Below are 27873 nucleotides of genomic sequence, written 5' to 3'. Positions count from 1 at the left end.
GCCATAGTGATAAGAAGCCAGGTTAGTGAACCAGTGACATGCAGTAGAGAGAGTTCTGACACTTACCATCCCTGGGTATTCATGGGCTTGGCATCCTCTGCGGATAGCCGTAAGCCCAGACTATTTAAGGATCATCGTATGACGCCGGCGCCTGCGCAGTGGCGACACATGACGTCAGTGCGAGCGGTCCTGAGAGCCTATCTGGTCATCCGCCCGGAGAGCGCGGGCCCCGCCCATCCCGGAAGGAGAGGCTGGGTCCGCGTTCCACGGGCACCGACGCGGGAAACCAGCTACTCAGGAAGAGAGCTGGAGTGAGCGGGGAGCCAGAACAGCTAGCGCCCCCTACCCGCGCCGGGGGAGCCTGCAACCAACAAGGCAGCAGAAGTAAAGCCAGCGAACCGCTGGTGAACACAAAGGAATGAACAGGAAGAAATGGGAGAAGGAAAGGAGATAGAAAGAAAGAAAGAAAAGGAAGAAAAGGGAGAAGGAGAAAGAAAAAAAGGGGGGGGGGGAAGGAGAAAAGGAAAAAGAGAAAAAGGAAAAGACATAGGTGGGCAGGGAGGAAAAGACCCCAAAGGAGAAAGTGTAAAAAATAATGTACTTGTCCATCGCAGTGGCACAGTATTGGTCTCTCAATTACATGTTACAGCCAATGTACAGAAACTACGCAAGGCTAATATACATAACTAAGAGCATGTTTTTCCACCATATCCTGGCCAGAAGGGACCATAAGACCATCGTATAGGATAGTATTAAACCCTGCATATAATTAAGTCAAACCATGTCAGTTCATGCACAGAAAATACATAGCATATTATATGAATATATTATGATACATATGAAATATATAATAGAAATTTTTTTAGATAAGCCATAATCGCACAGGATAAGATGCACAATATAGGTATCATAATGATGTCAGGCTATCTTAATAAGAAGTCCTGAACATAAATATTGTGTCCTAGAACCAACCTTTAACCCCACCGGGTTGTATAATGATGTTAAACTCTACCCCAGAGCATCTACATGGGCAATCTAGTGGGCAGTATAGCCTATTTTAGAGAGAAGGTGAAAGGGGGGGAGGGGAGATTTTTGGGGGGTTTTTTGTGTACTTACTCTTAGTTGGAAGTATAATCATGATCATTGTTCCCAGCCACCCGAAGAAAAGCCCTCCAGAAATGGCCTGAAACTGATCACGTCGTTCAGGCCCGGGGCTGTGGTGGCATTTAAGTCCAGGATCCAACGAGTTTCCCGCTGTAGAAGGGTCTTGTTCCAGTCCCCACCGCGGGGACTGGGGTGGACCCTATCCAGAGCGAGAAACTTTGGAACCGGAGGAATACCTGTATGCATATCACGTACATGTCTGCCAAGTGGCAGATCCGGATCACGTTTTTGCATACTTGATACATGTCGGTAGATACGTTTATGAAAGGGCAGTTGGGTTTTCCCTACATAGTAGGACCCACATGGACAGGAGAGTAAGTACACCACCCCTGCCGTTTTGCAATTAACGAAGTGATGTGCCTTAAATGTCTTACCGTTGGGGAGACGAATATTAGAGTCTCTATTGATATACTGGCAGTAATTGCATCCTCCACATGTAAATGTTCCGAATCTTTTACAGGGGTCTTTACGGTATTTGTCCAATATAAAATAAGTTGGCATCCTTTATCACATTTTTTCACTACGGGAGCAGTGGTGTTCTCAATGCACTTTGGGTGTCCTTTCTTTACATATATAATTTTTTTTGGTTTTACGCTATGGCGGTGTATTTTTTTGTATCACACATGTTACCACTCCATTGAGGGATCCGCGTTGGAACCTGGTAGTCCACCTGGACCTCATCCCTAGGACGTATTTTGAACATGTTGATGGGCCTTTGTTTATTTTATTTCCGGTAAGCGGTACCTGCACAAGTTACCCGTTTTTGTTTCCATATTCTGGACATTATTCGGATTCTTCACTATTTCACCATACAGTCAACCTGTATACATCATCCACAGCGCAACTTATTTTATATTGGACATTTTTTGGGTGCTAGTCTCACTTGAGGTTGCTGCTTTTATTTTACTCTTGGATTAGCGCAATTGTTTTCCCCTTTTTTTCTTTACGGTATTTGCCAACAAATTCACTCCGTGTGAGGTAGTCTTTCAAGGCTTTAGTTCTACGATACGTAATAGCCGGTCTCTGTGTAATATGTGGGCTGATACTAGGATCGCAACTCAACATATGCCAATATTTTTGAATCGCTTTAAGTACTTGTTGATGTTGTTCCGAATATTGCATTATAATGCGAGGTAGATTCGCATCTGCAGTGCCTGATTTGGTTTTTTTCTTGTTTTTAAACAGCAGTTCTTGTCGCGTAAAAGAGTTTGCTCTATTGAACGCTTTTTTGAGGCAAGTTTTAGAATAACCTCTTTCGCGTAGGCGCGCCCTTAGGTTGTTGGCCTCAGTTTTAAATTGTATATCGTTTGAGCAATTTCTGCGAATACGCAGATACTGACTAAAAGGTATAGATCTGACAAGTGGTGCAGGGTGTGAACTGGACGCATGTAGGATAGTGTTTGCGGATGTGGGCTTGCGGTATAAAGTGGTTTGTAAGTTTCCTAAACCGTCCTTCTTGATGGTAATATCAAGAAAGTTAATTGAGTGTGGGTCATAATTCATAGTAAACTTCAAATTGAAGTTGTTGTTATTCATGTGTGTGACCCCCTCAATGAGTTCCTCAGACGAGCCGCTCCAAATAACTAAAATGTCATCAATGTAGCGGTGCCAGGTTAAGATGTGCCTGGTCCAGCCTGTAGATGAGTCCTCAGATAGCAACTGACGTTCCCACTCCCCCAGGTACAGGTTGGCATACGATGGGGCACACGAAGTCCCCATCGCAACCCCCTGCACCTGGAGGTAGTGGGAACCATCGAAAGAAAAGATATTATTCGTGAGTATAAATCTAAGGCCCTGTATGAGAAACCCATTGAGGTCACTTTGATGTCTATCAAATTGAGACAATATTTTTTGGACTACCTGGATGCCCTGTTGGTGTGGTATCGAGCTGTAGAGTGCTTCTACATCGATAGCCACCAACAGGGCATCCGATGGAATCACTATCGAATCCAGAATCTGGAGTAAGTGAATCGTGTCCCTGACATAAGAGGGTAGGCTCTGTACGAAAGGACGTAGTTTTGAATCTATGAACTTACTTAGATTCTCCGATATGCTCCCACATCCTGACACTATCGGGCGTCCTGGGGGTTTGGAAGGGTGTTTATGAACCTTCGGTAGGCTATAAAAGGTGGGAACCACCGGAAATTTTGTCCGTAAAAAATCCCATGTGGGCTTATCTATGGTATTATAGAGATAGGCGTGGTCCACCATGGTATAGAACTCTAAATTGTATCTATTGATAGCCCCTTTTGAGATAGGCCTGTACCACTCCCTGTTATTGAGGATTTGGAGACACAACTTACAAGCCAACCTCAATTCACTGTTTCATTGGGCGACTATGTGGCAAATGAGGTGATAATGTTGATAAATGTAAAGTTATGCACTTGGGGGCTAAGAATATGCATGCATCATAAATACTAGGGGGAGTAGAACTGGGGGAATCCATAGCAGGGTAGGATCTGGGTGTGGTCCAGAGTTGGTTCTTGCCAGCTCACTAGATTGCTTTAAAAAAGGCCTGGAATTTTTCCTAGGTGTACATAATACAACATTATAGGTAAAGTTGATCCAGGGAATATCCAATTGCCTCTCAGGGGATCAGGAAGGAATTTCTTTCCCCTGCTGTAGCAAATTGGATCTACTGCGGGTATAGTATTGTGTATATGGGATTGTATGGTTGTGTTTTCTCTACTGTTTTTTGTTTTTTTATTGGTTGAGCCGGATCGACTTGTGTCTTTTTTCAAACTTACTAACTATGTAACTATATAACTAATTGTAGGTCTGCTTTGGCTAATTAGCAAGACTTAAAGTGTTACTAAACCCATGGAGCCTGCATTCACTATATCTGGTCTCCCACAGTACACAGAACATGGAAATGCAATTATTTTAATAAATATAAACTGCTAAATACCCTTTCTCATCAGCAGTATATAGCAGTCTTGTTACTTCTATCAATCTCTGTTTGCCCCTCTCCGTCAGCAGCAGGGTCATGTTAGCTGAGCCTGAGTGATAGAGAAAAACTGAGAGAGAAGAGAAACTTTGGAAATATCAGTCAGTACCAGTGTGCAAGGGACAAGGAGTCGGACCAGGATTCCACCAGGGCAGCAGGAAGTCCACCAGTCCACCAATGCACACCAGCCCAGAAGAGAGAAGAGAGAGAGGCACAGACAGACAGGCCTGAGGTCTGGAGGAGGACGGAGCCAGACGGACCTGGACAGTGTGCCAGTGCCTGCCAGGCCACACCACCACCAGCAGCCAGCCCAGCACAGCAGTTCACACCTGTAGAAAAGCAGATAAAGGAAACCACGGGGGATGACTGAGGACTGAACTGCGCTCTCCCAAAGAAGTTTGCTGGATTACGCTATGGTCTTCTTCCTCCTTCCTTTCCACCTGAGTTGCCATTAACATCTGAGCTATCAAATGATATACCATGGCCGTTTATCATACCCTGGAAAGTTGAGAAGTTGCTGGAAATGACCCTTGTCAATTGTTAGTGGAAGAGTCCATCCTGAGTCGTTTTTTCTCAAGCTTGACTGACCTGTCCATTAAGTTGGGGGTCCAGTCTTTTTGGTAAGCAGCCACCTTTATACATTCATCACGGGTGTCTTCCTTCTGCTCACCATACCTTGGGACCTCACCTCCCTTTTGGACTTTCTGCTCTCCACTCCAGACTCATGTTTTTGGGGATTCATGATTCTTATGGACGTTTATGTTGATCTTGTGTGATTTCACTGCACATATGTTTTTTTTGGTACATAGTCATTATTGTTACCATTTAGCGCTGCACTATTTGATACACATTACTTCTATCAGTGGCTGGTTAAAGTTTGTAGGAGCAGTTTTCATTTTCCCTGATTGTCCTATGAGGCTGCAGGACCCCTGACCCTCTGTCTGGACAGTGCTGATTGGCCCTATGCTGATTACATACACCCTCCCAAGAGAAAGAAAAAAAACTCTATAGCTTTGCACACCAAACTGAGCATGTGTAGAGTGACTCCAAGGATCTGTAGTATCAGGAGATAGATTGGAGACAGTGGAAGAAGGGGGGGGGATCAGAGAAGACAGGATCAAACAGCCTTTCTACACAAAGTGGAGGGTTAACCCCTTAGGTTCTACAGTGAGTATAACAAGCAAGCTTTCTGTATACACACAATGATTTTCCTGTTGTGGATTTAGTAACACTTTAAAGCTGAATTTTGACTTTTATTGCATAGATACAGTACATTAGTCCAGTTTGGACCAATGTAAAATTGTATATGTCATACCAGAGAAATCGCTGTGGAAGCTGCAAATTGCTGTATTAGTTCTCACTACTGCAGTGATAGTAATGATCTTCCAGGTCTTGTACCAAGCGACTATCCTTTTGCGTAGTAACCACAGGGGTTTTTTTGCTCAGCACTGTTTCCATGCATTAAAAGTATATCTAGAGTTTAGCTTTCAAGAGACCCTGTCTCTTGACCATTTACTTAAAAAAATTCCCCAAAGAATATATATGCACGTAACGTATTGTATGCACGTCATTTACCTGTAAAAGCCTCCCCTGTAAAAACATCTAAAAACCTGAGACTGCTGCTAGGTGCTGCTATTTTGGATGTGATATCAGGAACCCCAGCAGACAGACGTGACTTTCTATAGTATTTCCCTTTTTTTTTCCCCAGGCAGCCACATAAGGTTATGTAGGGATGATGTAAGAGGAAGGGCAGAGCACCCTGGCCAGCACAGGGAGTAAAAAGACACACCCAGAAGAGAAGGAGACTATCACATACAAGAAGGGAGATAGCTGTGCTTGGGAAATGAGTAGTCAAATTTTCTAGTAAGTTCTAAGTTGCATGGCATGTAAGTAAGGAAAAAGCACTGCAAGTAAGCGTGTAAAAAACTTGATATTTCTGTGCTTCTACCAACAATTATCTTTAGTTGGTGACAGGGTCTTATTAAGAGAGGGTAGGTAGGAATTATGAAGGTTCCTGTATGCTCAATTAGCTTATCTGGCTGTGTTCCAGTTTCACCCTTCATGACAATATTTTATCACCCCTGTACACTGCCCCCACAGCTCCAGGTTACAAGACTGATCTTGGCCACCCTAGGGCCTGCTTCTTGCAGATGATAGGTGAGTTTTTTATACCTGTACTTGCACTACCTGGTTGGTTATATTTGGGTCTTCTTTTATGATGAACTGCCCACTTGTTAGCAGGTAGCGGGCTGACTCAAACGTGGTTTAAGCGAGCAGCCGAGCCAACCCCCAAGGTAACACTGATCTCCTAGGCAATACAGGACTTTGCATGATGGCTCTCCCAGATGGCAGGCAGAGACCAACCCCGATCCACCCTCCTAACTGTGTGCTTCATCCCCTTTACTTCCAGGGTTTCCAGACACTGGGCACCATCTCCAGACCCAACAGCCAGGGAGAACTAGTAGAAGTCACGCTCACACTCTTCAGAGTAGAATTCTTACTGAATAAAAGCACTATGAGGCTGGATGTTTACATTTGTTTACTGGAAGCCTCAGTCAATCATGGCTCCAATAGAAAAACACAGTTCAGTCATGTTTTATGGACTCTTGGTCCCAGGCCCTGACGGTAGCTGCTCTTGTCCCTGTAGTTAGATGGGCCTATGTTCTTCCTGATCCAGGATGGGGGAAATGGAAAGGTAAACCAGCTCCATGGCTCTCTCATATCTCTCCTGGAACTAGGATGGGGAACCCCAGGGCACCCAGTCCTCATCCAAGAGGGGGAAAGCAGGAGCACAGCAGATGGATGTTGCTGCTCTCTCTTTTTCTGCCGACTGACCCACCTTTCTCCTAAGTCCTGCCTAGTCTCCCACTCATTTCCCAGGGCCTATGTTCTTCCTGACCCAGGATGGGGGAAATGGAAAGGTAAACCAGCTAATGGCTCTCTCATCTCTATCCTGGAACTAAGATGGGGAATCCCAGGGGACCTAGCCTTCCCCCAAGAGGGGGTAAGTAGGAGCACAGCAGATGGATGTTGCTGCTCTCTCTTCTTCTGCAGACTGACCCACCTTTCTCCTAGGTTCTGCCTATTCTCTTAGCCATCTCCCAGGGGGAGGAAAAATCTTAAAGGGGAACCCACTCTACCACCTGCCTACACACTGTAAGGTGATTTGCCCTGGCAGCACTAGCACTGGGCATTCATAAAAATGAATGTACTCATAGTTAAAGCCTTTGTGCAGACGGATATCAAAGTTTTTCTGTAAAACCATGTTAGGCTCTGGTTTAGAATGGCACAGGCTTTAGCATTGGTATTCCATTTATAGAGAAACTGTAAATTTCGTTACATTTTTTGAATGTTTTCAAGTCCATAAACTAATTGTTTATAGCTATATTCTTTCCTTACCTGTGGAAAAATATTTCCTTAAAAAAAATAAACATTTATTAACAATGGGTTTATTGGCCTTTCTAATAATACAGCTCAGCTTACTTTTGGACTTGCTCTCTTTCATTGGCACTCCATACAGACTTATTTCAATTTCGGATGCAGGATGGGGTGTTTCAGCACTGACTTAGGCCTCATTCTTAAGGCCACTAAAGCCCCAATAAAATGACTGGGCAATTTTTTTCCAGCATATTTAGCTTCCAGGTGCTGTGTGCAGGCAGCTCATTAAAGTCTATTAGAACGCAGAAGCTACATGTACAGAGCCACTTGTCCTAATGTGATAGGTGTGCAAGTGCAGGTCTGCAGCACAGAAGGCACATTGTCTGCTTTTTGGGGGGCACTCACTTGCATGCCTGTCACATTAGGATGAGTATTCGTGCCTGTGCAGCCGCTGCATCCTAATATACTCCAATGGGCTGTCTGCACGCAGCACCTGGGGGCTAGAGATGACAAAAAAAGCGCCCCATTTATGGTTTAGAGGCCTCAGCACCTTTGTAAACCAGACCCAATTCAGCTGTGCTTGTTTCTTGAATAGAACTGAACAGCAGGTCGCCACATTACATTATGTTTACAGCATAGAAGTAAAGAACTGCAAAAAATAAGCTGTCATCAGTCTTAAAATTCCACTTGGCTGCATGTATTAAATATGAATTATTTAGTTAGGTAGATTCCATACTTGCCTGAGTAAAAAGAAATAGCATTTCATTACATAAAGAAAATATGTACAAATTCACTATATATTCCCTTTAATAAAGTAGCAGAGCCGCATATTGATTTTGCTCCAGGCTATATAACATAGAGTTTTTTTCTTTTTATTTCAGGTTTTACCTGCATAGATATGAAGACAAATCACCCTAGCCAAAAATATTTTTATCTTTTACCTTGTCTTAGAATACATACATCCCTTGAATGACTTAGTCCCCGTAGTTGATGTTTGGGCCCTTATTCTTGAGGTGTGTCAATCATAGGTTTCTTTTCTTTCATTTCCTAAAATTTTATGAACTAGTAAAATGCTTGTAGCGGCTCTGTTGGAACAGATTTGTGTTTGAAACTGTGTAAATCTGATCAATAAACTCTGTACGCTGCTGTCTTATGGCACAAGGGTAATCACTCAGCAGCGGCAGACTTGGCCTTTTTTTTTGGCAGCCAGAACAGCTGATAAGATATCACAGCATTCATTCAGACCTTGGGATTCAGAGTTTTGTACAGGTTTAGGCTGTGAAGCAAACATTCCGGGTGGTCAGACTTTTGCTTTGTCAAGAATGTGTAATGCGGTACATCCAAAGGACACCCAGAGACATCCAAAAGCCTGAATAGAAGTGATAAGATATGAAAGCTATTGCAAGATGAATTTACATGAGAAAAATGCTGTGCGGGATTTTATTCTAATGGTATGCCTCCATTTTATTTATCAAGTTTACTTTTAGAGTACTGACACGGTAGGCCTTGGTTGACCAGTTGTACTGTGACACTGAGAAGAGAAAAGTCAGAGTGGCTGATAAAACATTCATTAACAGGGAGATAATCATTTTAATAATTTACAAGTCTGAAGCCTGTTTTTTGTTTCTCAGCTATTCTTCAGAGATGTTTCCTTGTCATTAAATGATCATTAAAACAATGTTAACTCCTTGTAGATGTTTTCATTTCTAAGCATCAGTGTCAAACATTGCAATGTTAATCCTGAAAGCTGTGAGAGAAAACATAAGATGCTAAACAAAAGGTGCTTCTCAGAGCTCTGTTACAGGTAAGCGTCTTTATGTGCCCTGTGAAAACATTTGTTCCAAAAGAATGGAGATTTCCAGAGTGGCACTGCTGTATCCACCATTTGTTTGTAAAGCCTTTCCATTAATAGGCTTGGGTTTCCAGACATCCAGGTAGTTACACAGGTACCTGAAATGCTAAATATTTTATGCCTCGTTTCCACTGAGTGGTACGGTACGGTTCGGTTCAGTACGGTACGGTTCGGAACGGTACACATTGCGTTTCCACTGCCAATAGTACCCTTTCATGATAGGCATGGTGTAGCAGGAAAGCTGTGATAGACGATTCTCTGTCAACCAATCAAAGTTCTGCAGAGTGTAGCTCCACCCTGTTGGTACGGTACTAATGTGCTTGGTACCCCAACGAAAGGGTACCGAAAAGTGGTACGGTACGGTTCGGAATTAGGGTACCATTCATAATGGAAACAGCATAAATAGCGTACCGTACCGAACCGAACCGTACCAGAAAGCTCAGTGGAAACGAGCCATTACTTTGTATATCTAAAGTTGTATTTAAAGGTTTGTTGTCCTTGAATATTGGAAGTTATGAAATTTAGGAGTATCCACAGACTTCAAGATAACTGTATAGGTGTATAAATGAGTAACACTCTAAAAGAAGAACACTAATTATTTAACTTTTTGTACATTTCAAGTAGTATGAAAAGAAGATTTGTTGTCCTCGTAGCCTGGAAGTAATAAACGTGTGCAGTGTTGACAGCCTTCCTGGTAGTAGCACAGGTGTATTAATTAGTAAAAATCTAAAATAAGAACACTAATTATAAGTGATGGGCTCAGGAGTGTTCGGGATCCCACAAGTTGCTGATCGCCTCCATTACTAGTAAAAAAAAAATTCCATAAATATATACCATAGTTTGATAGATATAAGCAAGGTGCTGTGGTGCTGCTTATATCTGCTTACATCTATTTATCTAGTGGTTTGGGCACACCATAGTGGCGCTGCTTGCTACATTTGGATCTCATTCTATATATTCCTTCATTTTCTTCACTACTTGATAGCGCGGGAGTCATGTATCCTGTTATATACCATAGTTTGTAGACGCTATAACGTTTTAGTAAACCAATCAATATACGCTTATTGGGATTTTTTTTAATACTTTTTTTATTGTATATATTTTATATCAGAAAGTAAAATATATCCAGGTATATATAAATTTTTTAATTGTCAGTCTTTTTTTGTTTATAGCGCAAAAAAAAAATCAAATACCACCAAAAGAAAGCTCTATTTGTGGGGGAAAACATTACATAAATTTTATTTGGGTACAGTGTTGCATGACTACGCATTTGTCAGTTAAAGTAACAAAAAAAATGACCTGGTCATTAAGGGGGGTAAATCTTATCGAGGTGAAGTGGTTAAAGAGTATGTAAACCCAACATTTTATGTTCCTGATATGTGCTTGCTTGCTGTATGGAAAAGTATCCCGATCTCTTTGTATTGCTTCCTTTATGTGATGTAATGGTTTTGCACAGAGTGTCCCGGATCCTTCTCTTCTTGTGTCCCTCTTCAGTGATCCTGGCCCCTCCCTCCTGTTGAGTGCCCCACAGTAAGCAGCTTTCTATGGGGGCACCCAAGCCGAGCTGCAGTTCCATGTTTCCATGCAGACATGGAGCTATCAATCGACCCTGCCGACTCTCTCTCCTGATTGGCTGAATTTGATTGACAGCCACAGGAGCCAACAGCACCGCTGCTGTGTCTCAGTTAATCAGTAGGGAGAGTTTGAACGGCCGAGTGACTCGTGGACATCGCTGGACAAAGATGGGCCTCAGTATTAGGGGGTGCTGGGGAGGCTGCTGCACACAGAAGGCCTTTTATCTTAATACATAGAATGCATTAAGATAAAAAACCTTCTGACTTTGCACTTTGAATGATAATTGCGCGGTCATGCAATGCTTTACCCAAAGTATTTTTTCACACAAATAGAGCTTGCTTTTGGTGGTATTTAATCACCACTGGGTTTTTTTATTTTTGCCAAATGAAAAAAGACTGAACATTTTGTAAATAAGTATGTTTTCTCCCTCGATGATTGGCACTGATGAGGAGGCAATAATATGCAGCAATGATGGGCACTGATAGGTGGCACTGATATGCAGCATTGATGGGCAGTGATAGGTGGCACTGATGGCCACTAATAGGTGGCACTGATATGCTGGACTGATGGGCACTAATTGGTGTCACTGATGGGCCACTTATCGGCACTCCTCTACTCAAGTGCTGTCAGCGTAAATACAGGAATGCCGATAACCAGCACTTCATAGATACACTGTGATCAGCGGTGATTAGACAGAATTGATCCCGTGGTAAAAAGCCTACACCATAGCCCCCAGGGGCATGCACGAGTAGCCAGTTCTGAAGGATATCATATGACGTCCAGTCAGAAAGGGAAAGCCACCACCCGGCTGTCATTTTGCTAACTGCCAGGGGGGATGTGGTCAAAGTGTTTCTATGATCAAAATGTAAAATTAAGTTTTAATTTCCAGATTGTATTTCAGTTATTTCTAGTCTACTCTTTTTAATCTGAATGAACTTACTTTGTGAAGATCCCCACATATTTTCTTTTCTTGATCTCTGTGACACGTATTTACCATGCCCTGTTGAACGGCATGCTGTGCCACAAAATTCACAGAGCCTGCCTTCTGAACTACAGGAGGTGCTCAGAAGAGTAGGTTCAAGAGGTGGAGTCAGTACAGGAATCACTGCTTTCAGGTAGCAAGATACCATGAGATATGCATTCCTTAGAAATCAAAAGTAAGCTTATACTGGAAATAACTATTGTTTGTATTGCAATTACAATGCTGATATTATGAAATAAAAATGTATCCTGTGAATATAGATTTCCTTTAAGGACTAAAGCTGGCCATAGATGGGTTAGTTTTTTTCGTTCAACCAGTAGGAGGAATGAGAAAAAAAAACAGGTCCGATTCCCACCATCCACACATTTAAATCCTCCCGCTGTGTCACTGTACTCTGACAGTGAAAAGACTTCCCGGCAAGGTGGTAGATCAATATCTATACAACCACAGTGCCCATACATGGATCGAAACTTAGCCAGTCCCTGTTGAAGCGGCTAAATTTCAATCTGTCTATAGGCAGCTATAAAGTGGAACTAAAACCCCCTACCCTTTACATCAAAGAATGCTGTCATGTTCTTCTCGGTTTAATTTGAAGTTTCCACAGTGCTGCTCATGTAATCAGTTATGAAACCAGTTATGAGTTTAAGAAACTGTTACAGTTAACATTCATGGCATTCCTTAAGCACTTAAATTTATGGGTTTAGCTCTGCTTTAGCCCTCGTTCACATTGAACGCGGCTTTGAAATTGTGCGAGTTCATCTGATCATGCACGATTTCAAAGTCGCATTTCACTCCGACTTCGGGGACAATTTCAAAGACATCTCTGCAGCTTCATACACAGATGTCCTTTTAAATTGCCCCGAAGTCACCAAAAGTAGTACAAGAACTAGTTTTGGAAAGCAGTGTGATGCTGCAAAGTCACCATTACACCGATTGGGAGGCTCCCATTGCCGGCAATAGACAGCAATTTGACATGTGATTTGACCTGTCAAATTGCAAATCAAATCGCGCTGATGTGAACCGGGGGCTTAAAGTGTAAGCAAATGGATCAACAACTGCTGATTATCTATTGATTATTTGCTCATTCACAAATCACTATGATCTCTCTCCTTTGTCTGTTGTAAGAGGAAGAGGAGGGATCAACCATGGAAACGTTAGCACGTGATTGGTTATCAAAGCAAATACATGGTACCATGCTTCTCGAATGGGCTTTGTCAAATGCCTCTGTGTACGGAGCTGTCTAATGACAACTTGGTATTCAGCAATTATGGCACTGGATAAATAATGGATCTCCAATCCGCTTTTTAAAAACATATCCCAGTAGAAAAGGGCTTAATGAGGTATAAAGAAGCAGTACTGCTAGCACTCCCTAATGACTGGACCTAATCAACTTAATTATAGCATACAGATTTCCAGGTAGTTGCACAGGTGTATTAATTAGAACTCTAATATAGGAACACACTTGGGTCAATTTACTAAAGCAGTTGAGAATCTTCACCCAATAAATAGTGTGAATATTTATTTTAATTATCCAATCGTGCAGATGAAATAAGTAAACAGGAATTTGCTTTTCACATGATTCGATAATTGAAGTAAATACTAACACGATTTATTGTTTGAAGAGTCTCTTCTCCTTTAGTACATCAGCCCAATTATGTCAATTGATATTTTTTAAAATGATACGCAAAAGAGATACTCACTTTGAGGACTTAAAGTAATGAACATGAAAATAATATGCCCAGCTGCATTCACAGCCCGATAAGTTGCCATTTTTAATGTTGCTTATATCTGCCATCCTTTCTAATATTGATGGTACTATCACAGATTTTAGAAAGGGTTTTGTTTTTGTAGTTTGCATGCTGGATTAGGATGGGCTATGACTGCAGCATCAGTGTTTTTCTGTACCTTTTTTTTTCCAACACATTATTTAAAGAAAAAAATGAATGTGTTTTTTAATGATCAGTCTGCAATGGGTTCACAAAGGCAAAATGTCAGAGAGCAAAGTTAGAATCCTGGTGTACTTTTCAACATAAGCCCACAACTCCTCCTTTTTATTGCTAATGATGAAGACAACCTTCTACAGTGCCAGGAAACTTCTAATTCTGCCCTGTCTTTATGATTTCTTCATGTAAAATTTTGCTTTGAAATGAAAGTCAGCACTTTTGGTCACATTACACATTATAAATAAAAACTGGGGATTTTTTGAAAACATGAAAAAACTGTTTATAAAGGATGCATTTTCTGTTTGATGGCACGCTAACTAGCTCCTCAGAAATGTATGCGAGAACGCAACAACTGTTTCTAATAAAGAAAAATAAACTAAATCAGGTTATGAAACTATCTTTTTTAATTCTCTACATGCCAGATCTATTTTATTTTAAAGGTACACTCCAATAAAAATGTAAAATGAAGCTTTAAAATGGATACAGGCTTCAAAGCCTACCTGGCCAGGGTTTTCATTTTTCATCAAAGAATAAATGTACTGCATTTGCATACTGCCTAAATTTGTGAGATGGGAAAGAGAGACACAATATATCATGAAGTATAAAGGCAAAGGACACACCACTGCCATGCCTCCAGTAACGTGGTCCGTGAAGAATAATGCACAAAAAATTAATGAGTATAACCGGTTGCCGACCGCCGCAAGTACATATACTGCGGCGGTCAGCCCCGGCCAGGCAAAGTGACGTACCGATACGTCACTAGCCTGTGAGCCAATAGGGGGCGATCGCGCGCCGCCAGAGGCGCGCTCCCGCCCCCGCTCGTTCACGGACACCTCCGCACGAGTGACCGGCGGACCCGATGTCCGCCAGTCACTCGCGATCATCCGCTGTGAAGGGAGAAAAGCAGGTGGCTAATGTAAACAAAGCCGCCTGTCATTCTTCCCTGTGTAACAGCAGAGATCTAACGGTCCTGCTATGTAGGACCGTAGATCTCTGCTGTTATATGTAAAGCCACATCCCTGCACAGTTAGAAACACGCCCCTAGGGATACACTTATCCCCTCCTTCCCCAATAAAGTTAACCCCTTCCCTGCCAGTGTCATTTTTACAGTAACAGTGCATATGTATAGCACTGATTACTGTAGTAATGTCACTGGTACCCCTAAAAGTGTCAAAAATGTCAGTCAAGGGTCCGATCTGTCCGCCGCAATGTCGCAGTCCCGCAAAAAAAATCGCAGATCGCCGCCATTACTCGTTAAAAAAAAATGACAAAAATCTTTCCCTTAGTTAGTAAAAATACGCTTATTGTGATTTTTTTTTACCAAACATATGTAGTAGAAAATAAATTGGCCAAAAATGTTAAAACATTTTGATTTTTACATTTTTTGGGGGGGAATTTCATATAAAAAAATTTGAAAAATATTGTCATTTTTGCAAAATTGTCGCTCTTTTTTTGTTTATAGCGCATGATCAAAAAATCGCAAAGTTGATCAAATACCACCAAAAGAAAGCTCTGTTTGTGGGGAAAAAAAAAGACATCAAATTCGTTTAGGTACAGAGTCGCACGACCGCGCAATTGTCCGTTAAAGTGATGCAGTGCAGAATCTCAAAATAGGGCATGGTCAGGAAGGGGGTAAAATCTTCCGGGGCTTAAGTGGTTAAAGAGTAACTCCACTTGTGTTGAAAAAAAACATTTCCCCTCTGGGTGATCTCTGAACATTACAAGGATTTTAATAAACTTTGTTGCAGATTCCTACCATTTGTTATTCTGAATAAATCCCTGTGTGATTGTCTGTGTCCATGTGGTAATCTAATGGGAGTGGTTTCATAATCATCAATTAGCTGCTGTACCTGCAGGGGTCTAATGAGGAAATCTGCTGGGCCTGCTTCGCTTTAGACGTGATCTTCTATTGGGAGTATCTTACCAAAAATTACATTTTTGTTGGGGGGGAGGGGATGCCTGAAATCTGACTTGTATCTTAGTGCAGACTTTCGGGAAAATCAGTAAACCAATTACACAAGCAGGAAATTATGTTTATGGGGGGCATTCTGTACACATTCTGCATACAGAACACCTCCAGGTAGTCATATTGCTTTGCATTTACAGAAAATGACAGAGCTGCAGATTGAAAAGGAAAGATCATTTTTTTAATATTTAATTACAATATGACTTGTGTCGCAATTGTATATGCTATATTATTCTTTCTTTATTTAATAAATTTTGGCGCTCCTTTTATTTTGGCTTGAAAAATAACAAATAGAATAATTTAAAAATTAGATAAACTTTTTAATGCAGTAAAACACTTTTGATAGTTAAAGTGGCTGTGAATTCTGAACAAAGCACATATATCTGTTGTGTTTACTCATCTCTCTCCAAAGCCCAAAGTGTTGTTTCTCACTGGTGCTTCATTCCTCTTTTATCGACATGAGTCACTTTTAATAAGTTTTCATTGACACATTAAATAAAATTTTGGTCGGGGAGGAGAGCTCAGCTTACAGCTTGTCTATTTAAAACACAGTTTTTTCTGCTGTGTGTGGAGGGGGGTGTATTCCTTTCCTCCAATCAGCTCTCACACAGTGTATCAGACCTCTAACTGCAGCTCTCCATCCCCTCCTCTGTAATACTGAAAATCAGGGTCGGGACAAGGGGTGGGCAGGAGGGGTGGCTGCCCTGGGCTCAATGGTTTATTTCAGGGATGGGGGCGCCCTGATCCTAGCCCTAAGAGAAAGGGGGCACAGTTTCACATCTTTGCCCTGGGCACTGGATGACCTTGTCCCAGCACTGCTGAAAGGTGCAGAAGGATTTCATCTAAATCCAGCACATTTGAAGAGACATACAAAAAAGAAGACTGCAGATAAACAAATAAAACTTATGTAGGAAAATGTGTTTCATCTCTGCGTATCACCAGAGGATATTCACTTTACTGCATATATGAGAGGGTTTACAACCACTTTAAATACTACATATTTTTATAGATACTCCTACAACAGGCCAAAAAAGGACAACTGAGGAGGAAAGAGGGACAGAAGGATTTGATTGATATGCATAAGTGTAACTCACAGGTCATCTGAAACCCTTTGGCCTTACCTGATTATGATGCAGGCAAGGTGACATATCAAAATGTTAGACCTATAAAGTACCTCACAGGGCCTATTTAGAGTCAAATTAAAACCAACGTTTTAAGAAGAACATGCACTAGTAGAATTTCATTTAAATAAAGTTTTATTTTCTGAGCTTTTGTTTAATTTTTGAATAGTTAATGAGGCCAAATCAACAATAATTTTTGTCAGTAGTGGTGAAAAAAATCAAAGGAGCAGGAAAGAATGTTTTTAACAAAACGTATCTAACAGTGCTTTACATTTGGGAAATTCCACTCAATCCAAAATCAAATGCTTAAAGCTAATAAAATTTTGAAGTACTTAGAAAAACAGTTGTAAAGTCAATAATGCCATTACTAAATGTATTATTAAGATTTTTTGGGCAAACGTTCATACATAAATCTACCAGCGTATGGTCAGCTTTAGTGAATGATAGCACAATGATACATTGAGGAGAGATAAAGTTTGCACAGCGCAGATAAAACCAACAGTTTAATTTGATTGGTAGTAAAATGATACATCAAGCAGTGATACAGATTCAAAAGAACAGGATAACCAAAGAAGATGCCCCATCTTACGTGTAAGAATTCATTTGCACATGTAATGCCATACATGCAATTGTATGCATTTATAGGACATGTCTAAATGCATTTCAATGCATGCATTGATTTTTAATGGTATAATGTATACAGTGTGATTGCCAGCATTCAGGTGCATTCAGTTTATTATATTTAGAAAAAATATAAATCTGTGCACCCAGGGACAGATTAGATACCCTAAACATGTATAAATGTATGTAAACGCATTGGGGTTGATTTACTAAAATGGTAAAGTGTGAAATCTGGTGCAGCTGTGCATGGTAGCCAATGAGCTTCTAACTTTAGCTTGTTCAATTAGGCTTTGACAAAAATCATGAAAGCTGAGTGGTTTTTAATGCAGAGCTGCATCTGATTTTGCACTCTCCAGTTTTAGTAAATCAACCCCATTATTTGAAGGGTAAAGTCTGCATGGAACACCAAAACTCGCGTAAAGTAATTTATATGTAAACTCATGCAAACATGTACATTTTGCATTTAAATGTAAAATAAACACTATACTTCCTAGATCAATTTCTCCTTTGTTTAAATAAAAAACAAAGACCCATGTAAATAAGGCCTAAGGAGCTTTCTGTAAATTGGCTGCAGTGGATTACATAGTTACATGTGGACTTTCTGATTTTAGCAAAGATTTAGCCGGCGGTAAAACTGGGTACGATTTAAAGTAGTGCAATTTAATGTCCGACTTCAAAACTACTTCAGCACTACTGTGAGATTTGTAACAATTTGATAAGACTTTAGTGAGATGGGCTGCCCATGTCACAGGGAGAAACAGTGATGTCATGAACAAAAGTTTAACTAGCAAAGGGTAATATGTACCTTCTTTCAGGGCTTAAGTAATGCAGATATAGACACAGGCAGGATTTGCAGCATGATTTACATTAGAGTCTATGGCAGTGAAATTGTGATGAAGTGTAATACATAAACTACTTCTCAAATCACACTAGGTACTTGAAATCTTACCCATTAAGACACTGCCATAGAAACAAATTATATGCTACTTCAGGTATGATTTGTAAATCGTATGTCATGCCTGAAGTTGTACCGTTGTGACCGAGGGCTAAAGATCAGTTCACACTAAGCAGACTCGACTCGTATGATTTTCAGTGCAACTTTGGAGTCAGATTTTGATAAGACTTTGATGTGACTTTGAAAGGACTTTTACACTTTGTGGCATTAAAGTCGGATCATAGTAGTGCAGGAACCTTTTCTAAAGTGGGAACAGCTTCAGTAGTGCTAATTAGGACAGCTCTCATTGACTAACATTGGATTTCACATGTCATGCAACTTGGGGGATCACAAGTCGGATCCCAAGTCGTGGCAGTGTGAACCAAGCCTAAGTCTTAGATGGATATCATTAGCTGTTCTTTCATTAATTTCAGATGTAATTACACTTTAAAGGTGTGCATAAAAAGATACCCTATACGTTCTATACAGGTCACTTAATCAGATTTGCTTGTCAGTAGATGTGTATGTACTTATTATTTGAGTGCATTCACCTGAGGAATGTACTGTATTCCAGCTTGTTTTTAAATAAAATATATATTTTTTTTTTTTATAACACTATTGGGAGCATTATATGTTTTTATATGCAATTGGATGCCATGAGATGTTTACTCCTTTTAAATAAAAGTTGGGAGCAAAATAGGACTGTGTTAGGAATTCCAAGTCCCATGAAGTGCATATGACCTAAAACATAAATAAAGTCTTATAGTTCTGGTGAGTGTGGAATTCAACTTTAGGTGGTAGACACTTTTATGGTGGCTGAGGAGTGCTATATATATCATATTTCAATAAGTGTTGAAGATTCTGGACTGGTGAATGGTCCTTTGGGATATAAAGACTTTGCTTGGAGTGTTAACATATACATTTTCATTTTATGAGTTTTATTTACATACTATTTTGGAGATGGTAAGATAGAGTGTGTCAGGTCCATTGGGTTTATATGTGTCTAAGCTGTGATGTCTGATTTTTTTTATATCATTTTATTTTGGAGGGCTTTCTAGCACTTTCTAGATAAGGTGCAGCACTGTAATGCATTTATCTCACAGATGTACATTGTTTTGATAGCACAGAGTTTTTATATAAATGTGTACCTGCTGGCTTTCTTTTTATAGAGGTCTAGAAAGCTAGTGACAGTCAATGCCTTCTTAAAGCTGAACTCCAAGAATTCAGCCACTTTATAAAATGTGCTGGCATGCAATGAGGAGGTGCAGTTATCTCTTTTCTTTACATCTGACAGTTGTTAGGAGCTCCAGGAGTGCAACTATCACTACATTACTGGAGCTCTTACAGGAGAGAAGCTGTCTTCTCACACACATCATTTCTGCCTGACCCCTCTGCTGTTCATTCACAGAAGCCTTTGTATTCTGTAAATGACTTCACTTAATACAAAGCACTCTGTGATTGGGCAGGGGGAAGAGAGGGGCAGGCACAGCGATAATTGACTTAAGGGTCAGAACAGTGATAGTTATGCTATTGCCACTCAGAATAAAATGTAAACTGTTAATTAAAGAAATAATTCCACGAGGTGACCTGCACCTCTTGGACTTAACTTCTACTAATCCAGCACATTTTACAGAGTATCTGCATTTCTGGCATTCAGCATTAATGCCTTGCTTCAGCAACAACTTTCAGTAACTGTGAAATGTAATCTCACTTCAGTTGTACAGTAACAATTTATGTAACTAAATTCATCAAAATTTTGTAACCTGCCATGGACATTAGATGACAGTCCTCATCTAATATTTGAGCAGTTTTCGGCTGAATCAAGTAACCTACTTATATCTATAGGGGCATTCAAATAGTGACCAGCCAACCACTTCCAAGGTGATCATGAGTCGAGTAGGCTAAAAAAGCCTATCCCAGCCATCTCCCTGAGATGACTGAGACTGTTATAGTCTGACAGTGCTTGACAGTGCTTCTGTCCTCTTCTTCTCCCCTTTTCAAATATATATATATATATATATATATATATATATATATATATATATATATATATATATATACCATATTTTCCGGTGTATAAGACGACTGGGCGTATAAGACGACCCCCCCTAATTTTCAAGTTAAAACATAGGTTTTGGGCTATACTCGCGTATAAGACTACCCCCCTTCCGAAGCAAGGCAACACCATTGAAAAACGTCAGATTTCTCATAGATCTCCAAGGTACCCTAAGTACTGTAATACATGTAATCTCTCATAATATCTCCAAGGTACCCTAAGTATAAGTATTTCCAGTGGATGTAATCTCAAGACGCTGGCTGTGTGGGAATCCTTTACTGGTATACCGTACATACCGTAGCTTCCGCTACATACAGTATACCACGCTGAGCCAATCACAGTGAGCGATGTATTCTTTTATTGAATGCAAAGCCTGCTCAGATTGGCAGAGTCAGAGAGGCAGGCTGATGTTACTCCGCCAATCCGAGCAGATATTATACCCGGCGTATAAGATGACCCCCCATTTTTGGGGGATTTTTTTGAGGTTCAAAAGTAGTCTTATACGCCAGAAAATACAGTATGTATGTATATATATATATATATATATATATATATATATATATGCAAACCAAATGTAACACTTGTGTTTGTACTTGAGTCAGCAGACCAAGTTGCCTGCACATCCAACCACCCTGTAGGTTTATGGGCATCTGGTACAAAATAAGACACTTGAGACACTACATAAATAATGAAATGTCTCATCTTATATTACTAAACTAGCTTTAGAAGAAAGTAGGACATAAAAACAGTAAACTGTGTGCAAAGGTTGCTTTTAACTCTACATGCAAATACCATGGCAGCAGCATAAAGGTAAACAGTATAGAGTCATGTTTTTACTTTTTTTAGTTTATATTGTATTTTTAAAAATATGTATAATACATATAAATGTACAGTATACTATGGATGTATAAATGTACAGTATACTTTATATGTATATATAGACAGAAATACCCCTGTGCACACCTTTATAATTGCTAAAAAAGTGCGATCAAGTGCATAAAAAATAAAAACCTATAAAACAATTTAAACTATAAACAGACAGAATCTGCTTAGTGTACCATACACTTTGAAATTGAAAAAAAAAAACAACAAAATGATTCAGCGCTGCACTATAGTGATGTTTAAAAAAAGTTAAATAATCCAAATAAAACATAAATACAGAATTGAAATAAAGAACAAAGTCCACATGTTGTGTCATTCAGTGAATATCCTCAATTTCTTAGTGTATTTATCTCTTCTGTGAATACAACACACCCCATGCAATAAATACCGCCACTATTAGCAGCTAACCTCCCAATTTGACCTATACTGTATAAGTCAAATGGGATTGTCCCTTTAAGGAATATCACCACATACAATAGGTGATGTGACTTTTTTCTCTTGGCACCCTTAAATGTCCTCCACATGTCCAATACAGGTACTCAGAAAACAAACAATCAAAGTGCTTTGTATAAAAACACTACTTTACAAAAAACACAAAATGAAAAATACACTCACATTGAAAAGTTCACAAAGACTGGTGCACCGCAGATTGCTTGCACATATGGTTACTAAAATCATCACAGTGGGCATCCCAGAATGAGGCGCTGCAGCTTGTGGATAAATTGTCATTCATTACATATATACACCAATACTGTCCCCTTAACAGGTTAGATTCTGCTCAGTGTTGCTCACATGGACTTTTGGCATTCCCTTCCGTCCAACTCTACTGAGAAGACACCTAACATCACTGTCTCCACTTCTTACGCGTTACGCCACTAGGTGGCCTTCTGAGGAAGTGCTAAAGCACTGTTTATCAATATCCTATTTTTTCCTCTTTTATAAAATGTTGTTTTCATCTTTTTGATACTTGGTAAATCTCCAGCGTTGGCTGCATCTCATTGCTTTGGACAATTTTACTGATGGTGACAACGGTGGACAATGCCTATACATGTCATCAGAGCAATTTGTAGTCACCACCAGAGGTGAACGTGACACTGTGACAATGCAGAAACACAAATGGGAGACTTTTGTCACCTTATAACAGGAAGTGCCTGAATAAGAAAAATCCCTCATTATTTTTTAGCGAAAGCCGCAGATTTTAAAAGATTGACTAAAAGAAAATAACATTAACACACAATATGAGATTTTGATAATTAGGCTTTGCCCCCTTTAATACACAGCTACTGCAAAAAATATGCTGTCGGATAGAAAGAGAGTGACAAGTACATGAAAAATGAAAGTCCTTTGACCATCGCTTTCACTTCTTACATGCAGACATGTATGAAAAGTCATACAAACATAGTTGAAAGGTGTGACACATGGCATTCTGCTTGCTAAGGCCCACATTCTCCAGTTACCATTGGTCAGGGCTTTTTTTCTCAGACACGTGCAGGTACTCCCCTCTTCTGAGTCATCCCTTATCTACACCCCCTACCCACCTCCAAGCACCGTCCACTGGTTCCACCCACACCCAGGTATCGCCCCTTTTTCAAGAATACAGGACCAAGTATAACAAGAAAAGCAGTCATTTAGACCTATTGCAGCCAGTAAGAATATCACCCCCCCCCCGCAACAATAGATCCTTACTGCAGCAATAGATTTTCCCCAGCAACAACAGGCCCTGTCCAGCAACAATAGATAACCTGCAAAAAAAAAACCCTCCCTCCAGCAACATATCTCCCAGCAGCCAACATCAATAGACCCCCCCCCCTAAACAGTCGATCCCTCCCAGCAACAACTGACCCCCCAGCAACAACATATCCCCCACCTGCAACAATAGACCTCCGTAGCAACCATAGGATGCCCCCCGCAATATTAGATCTGCCTCAGTGAAAAATGGTCCCTCCGCAGCCGGCATCAGTAGACCCTCCAGCACACCCAAGCTCCCCTTGCCATTATATACATTCAGTGCTGGAGGTTCTGAAACTGCGTTCCTGGTGAAAAAAGCTCTGACACAGGTTAAGAACTGTATTTCTTACCTGTTGATGGTATCTTTCCCAAAGAACCCAAAGTCTGAACATTGATTTACACTGAACCAGTGAGCTATTCAGTTGCACTTATGACTAAATCCCTGACACATTACTCACATTCTTATTTATACATTTTTCGAGAAGTCTTTTCAATTACCTGTGCTTGGATGATGTATGCAGTCCTGAATAAACTGTGACCAATAGCAATTATTTATAGACTTGTTGCAACCATTGACCCACACTATGAGCATTAGCTTGTCAGTTGTCATAAATAAAGTGAATCTTGTGGATTTTTTTTTAGTGTTTAACCTTTTAGATATCTTACTCATTCTATACAATGTTGAATTTGTTTTTTGTTTCATAAAAATAACAGCAACTGAAAAAAATACAATATCCAGTAATATCTAGCTTAATTCTGTTTCTTTTTTAGGTGGACCCTCTGAAGGAAAATTAGTCCCTGGGGACCAGATCATTATGATAAATGAGGAGCCAGTCAGCAATGCTCCAAGAGAGCGAGTGATCGACCTTGTCAGGTACTTGATATGTCTCTGCTTCTAATTCACTGGGCCTAGCAAGAACCTTGAGCTGGTGGCCTATGGTAATAAAATATTAACAAACCTTGCCACTCACATTTTCATCCATACTTCATCAGCTCAGCAAACAATGTATGCAGGTTTAAACTGACATGCATAAAAAGTACCTTCTGTCTTGAGGGACGAAGTAAAAAATCATGTCAAATATTTCTATGTTTTTAGAGCAGAAGGTGGGGGGTTGGGGGAGGTGGATTATGGATATACAGTATCTCACAAAAGTGAGTACACCCCTGACATTTTTGTAAATATTTTATTCTATCTTTTCATGTGACAGCACTGAAGAAATGACACTTTGCTACAATGTAAAGTAGTGAGTGTACAGCTTGTATAACAGTGTAAATTAGCTGTCCCCTCAAAATAACTCAACACACAGCCATTAATGTCTAAACCACTGGCAATAAAAGTGATTACACCCCTATTTTGAGGGGACAGCAAATCAACACTGTTATACAAGCTGTACACTCACTACTTTACATTGTAGCAAAGTGTCATTTCTTAAGTGATGTCACATGAAAAGATAGAATAAAATATTTACAAAAATGTGAAGGGTGTACTCACTTTTGTGAGATACTTTATGATGGATTGAGAGTTTTTTGGTGTGGGCCAACCTTGAGCAGCGTGACTTTGTTACATTTTAGCGGGTGTTGACCTGTGAGACACCTACTGTACATAGTGACATATTGTGATTGATTTACTAAAGCCAAATAAGCTGTTCACTTTGCAGGGAAGTTTGCACTTTGCAAGGGAATTTGTCCCAGAGCTTAGTGATTGTGGTGAAATTTTATTTTGCAAGAAATACCCAATCAGGTGCAAGTAAAATAAAAAGACAGTAGTTGCGCTTGCACATGATTGGATGATGGAAGTCAGCAATGTGCATGTTTCCTTGCAAAGTGAATAGTCAATTTTCTTTTAGTAAATTAACCCATTCAATAGATTATTTCTCAGCAAATTACACGTATTTAATACAACTGGAAATCCTTTATTACGTCTCAATAGCTGACTTTTAATGTTCATAGAAAGCTATATTTCCTTATGTTTTCTATTTAATAAAGCAACTGGGATGAGGGTGGATGTCACATCTGGCCCCTCGCGGCAACCAGATGTGACATCAGTCCTCGTCTCTGAAGTGACGTGCTGGATCTCTCTGGTGCGTAAGATGGGCGAGACGCCGATTGTTTGAGATTGTGGCAATACTAGTGTCTGACAGAATGGAGAGATTTTATTGCCTATGTTTTATGAGTGATACTTTTTATTTGCTTTGTGGAAATAGTTTATTGGCTGTGGAATGCTTGGAGATTCCTTAAAGTCGACTGGACCTGGGAAAGTCTATTACTGGATAAAGATGACACCACATGAGCTTTCTTAGCTGAATATTTAGGTATGAGAGGCAACACAATCTTGTGAGTGTGATTAGATGTGGAGGCGAGGTTGAGCACTTTCTCACATGGTAGATTGAAGAAGACACTCATGGATAAGCAAGATACACATTAATTCTTTTAAGTTTGATGTATTACTGCATGGATCACGGGTACTATTTGGACCATACGTTTTTTCCAAATGGACACTAAATGTATGTGATATAAGGAGCTTTTTTACTATTGATGTGCGTGTATTTAAGGTCATTAAAGCATGTATCTTTCTATTCACAGCCAAACCTCATATCTATTTCCTTATTTTTTTATTTTGATTTAGATGTGTTATATGAGATTCAACATCAGGATTAAAGTAGCAGCAGATATTTTTTTTTCAATTGGTAGTTTAATGGGGCAGTAGACCGGATCACCCTTAAGTGCTTAAATAAATATTACTAAAATAAATAGACACACACCATTTGTTTGGATACAAATTTTAAAGGCCGCGGCTGTTTATTATTTGTTTTAATAATAATAAATAAATAAATAATTTAAAAACACAATAAGGGTCCTTTCACACGGCCGTTCCGTGTGTCCGCAAATCATCCAATCCGTTTGCGGATGATTTGCGGACATAATGTAAGTGAATGGCACTGCGGGTGTCAGCGGAATACCATCCGCTGACACCCGATTTTCCTCCTTTCAGTTCTGTTCCGTTTTTACGAATGGAACAGAACCCCATTTTTCCTTCTGTGTAAAAAACGGAAAGGAAGGAAAATCGGATGTCAGCGTTGTCATCCGCTGACATCCGCAGTGCCATATACTTACATTATGTCCGCATATCATCCGCAAACGGATGGGATGATATGCGGGCACACGGAGCGGATGACAGAAATGTCATCCGCTCCGTGGAAAAAAAAAAAAAAAAGTCCCGCAGCGGACCTTTCACGCGGAGCGGCCGTGTGAAAGGAGCCTTACATGCATGACACTATAACACACCTGATCACCACGATCCAGGCGGTAAATAAATAAAATACAAGATAAAATTTATCCAACATCAAAACTCAATCATACATGTCCCCTTTTGCAATAAACAAAGGTGACCCACAAATAATAAGCTTTGGCCGCGACAGCCAAGGGAGAGGGGGGGGGGGAATAAAGTTGTTTCTTCTTGCTTCTCCTGAGGTGGACTGAAGAATAGGCGGCAGTGAGCCCCCTTAAATAGCCCTAAATTGAGGACCAGCCTAAACCAGATAGCCCTTTAGAGCGGCAAATTCAGGTGGGAAGCGGGTATAGTACCCAAATCTCCCTAGATACAGGGGAAAATCTGGCAGGAAGAACCAGGGGGGCGCCTAATCTCCCTAGATACAAGCCCTTTGAGCAGATATCCTTTGAAAACCAGGTCAAAAGTTAATTTGACCTGTTCCCTCACAGCTTATACCTATACTAGCCTACTGTAACCTATTATCCTATCCTGCCCTGTCACTACCCCGTAAGGAAAATGGAGGGCATATTCATGCCCTTTTTCCTTTCATTTGTTATTTCTGTATTTTTGTTTTATTTTTTGTACACATTGGAGTTGATTTACTAAAGGCAAATAGGCTGTGCACTTTGCAAAATACAGTTGCACTCTGCAAGTGCAGCTGCTCCAGAGCTTAGTAAATTAGATAAAGTTTAACTTTACAAAGAATACCCAATCACGTGCAGGGAAAATAATATAAACAGCATTTTTGCTTGCACATGATTGGATGATGGAAGTCAGCAGACCTTCTGCTCATTTACTAAGTTTTGAAACAACTGCTCTTGCAGAGTGAAACTGCACTTTGAAAAGCACACAGTCTATTTGCCTTTAGTAAATCCCCCCCCCCCCCATCATGTTCTGTATTTTGGGTAATTTGAGTTTAAATTTGTGGCTTGGTTGTTTGAGCATTGCTTTTTAACATGCTCGGATATTAGTAAGCAATGGATTTATGCTGTCTCTCAAGTATGACAGTATTTGGCAATACTTTAGCCGTGTATCTATAAAATTCTTTTACAGACCTATGATCTTAGGTGATGTCTCTTTTTGGTCCTTGGTAATGTTGCATCTCGCACCATAGGGGTCTATTTATAAATGTTTTCACACAACTTTCTACCAGGATTTTCAGTTGAATCCAAAAAAAAAATGTGTGCGTCTTGGGAGAAAGCTGTGGAAATCTTGTGTGAAAACCTTTATTAATAGACCGTGTTTCAAAGCAACAAATATTAGGTAGCACAAAGGACACTTTGCTCTGCCTGTCAGTGAAACATTGTATATCCAGTAAAGAAGCCACAGGCATGTTTTACCAACAATTTAGTAAATATTTGGCAGTATATAGCTGAACTGTTAATCTATTTTAACGTCTAAATTTGCATTATTAGTCAAATTTGGGCTGTACATTGAACAAATGTATTTAGAA

General features: G+C 40.2%; 1 protein-coding gene across 4 annotated transcripts in view; it reads left to right on the top strand.

The window, feature by feature from the left end:
* Positions 1 to 27873, top strand: part of FRMPD4 (FERM and PDZ domain containing 4) — a 587249-nt gene that overhangs the window by 428057 nt on the left and 131319 nt on the right. For all 4 annotated transcript variants that reach the window (XM_082245219.1, XM_082245220.1, XM_082245221.1 and 1 more), the window contains one exon: positions 23921 to 24023. In XM_082245219.1, the coding sequence (XP_082101345.1) occupies positions 23921 to 24023 (103 nt within the window). The remainder of the gene's footprint in view (positions 1 to 23920; positions 24024 to 27873) is intronic.

The sequence above is a fragment of the Pelophylax lessonae genome, assembly GCF_965119305.1.
Source record: "Pelophylax lessonae genome assembly, chromosome: 2".
NCBI lineage: Eukaryota > Metazoa > Chordata > Amphibia > Anura > Ranidae > Pelophylax > Pelophylax lessonae.
The sequence above is the reverse complement of the archived record's forward strand: the minus strand, read 5'-3'. Positions and strand labels throughout refer to the sequence as shown.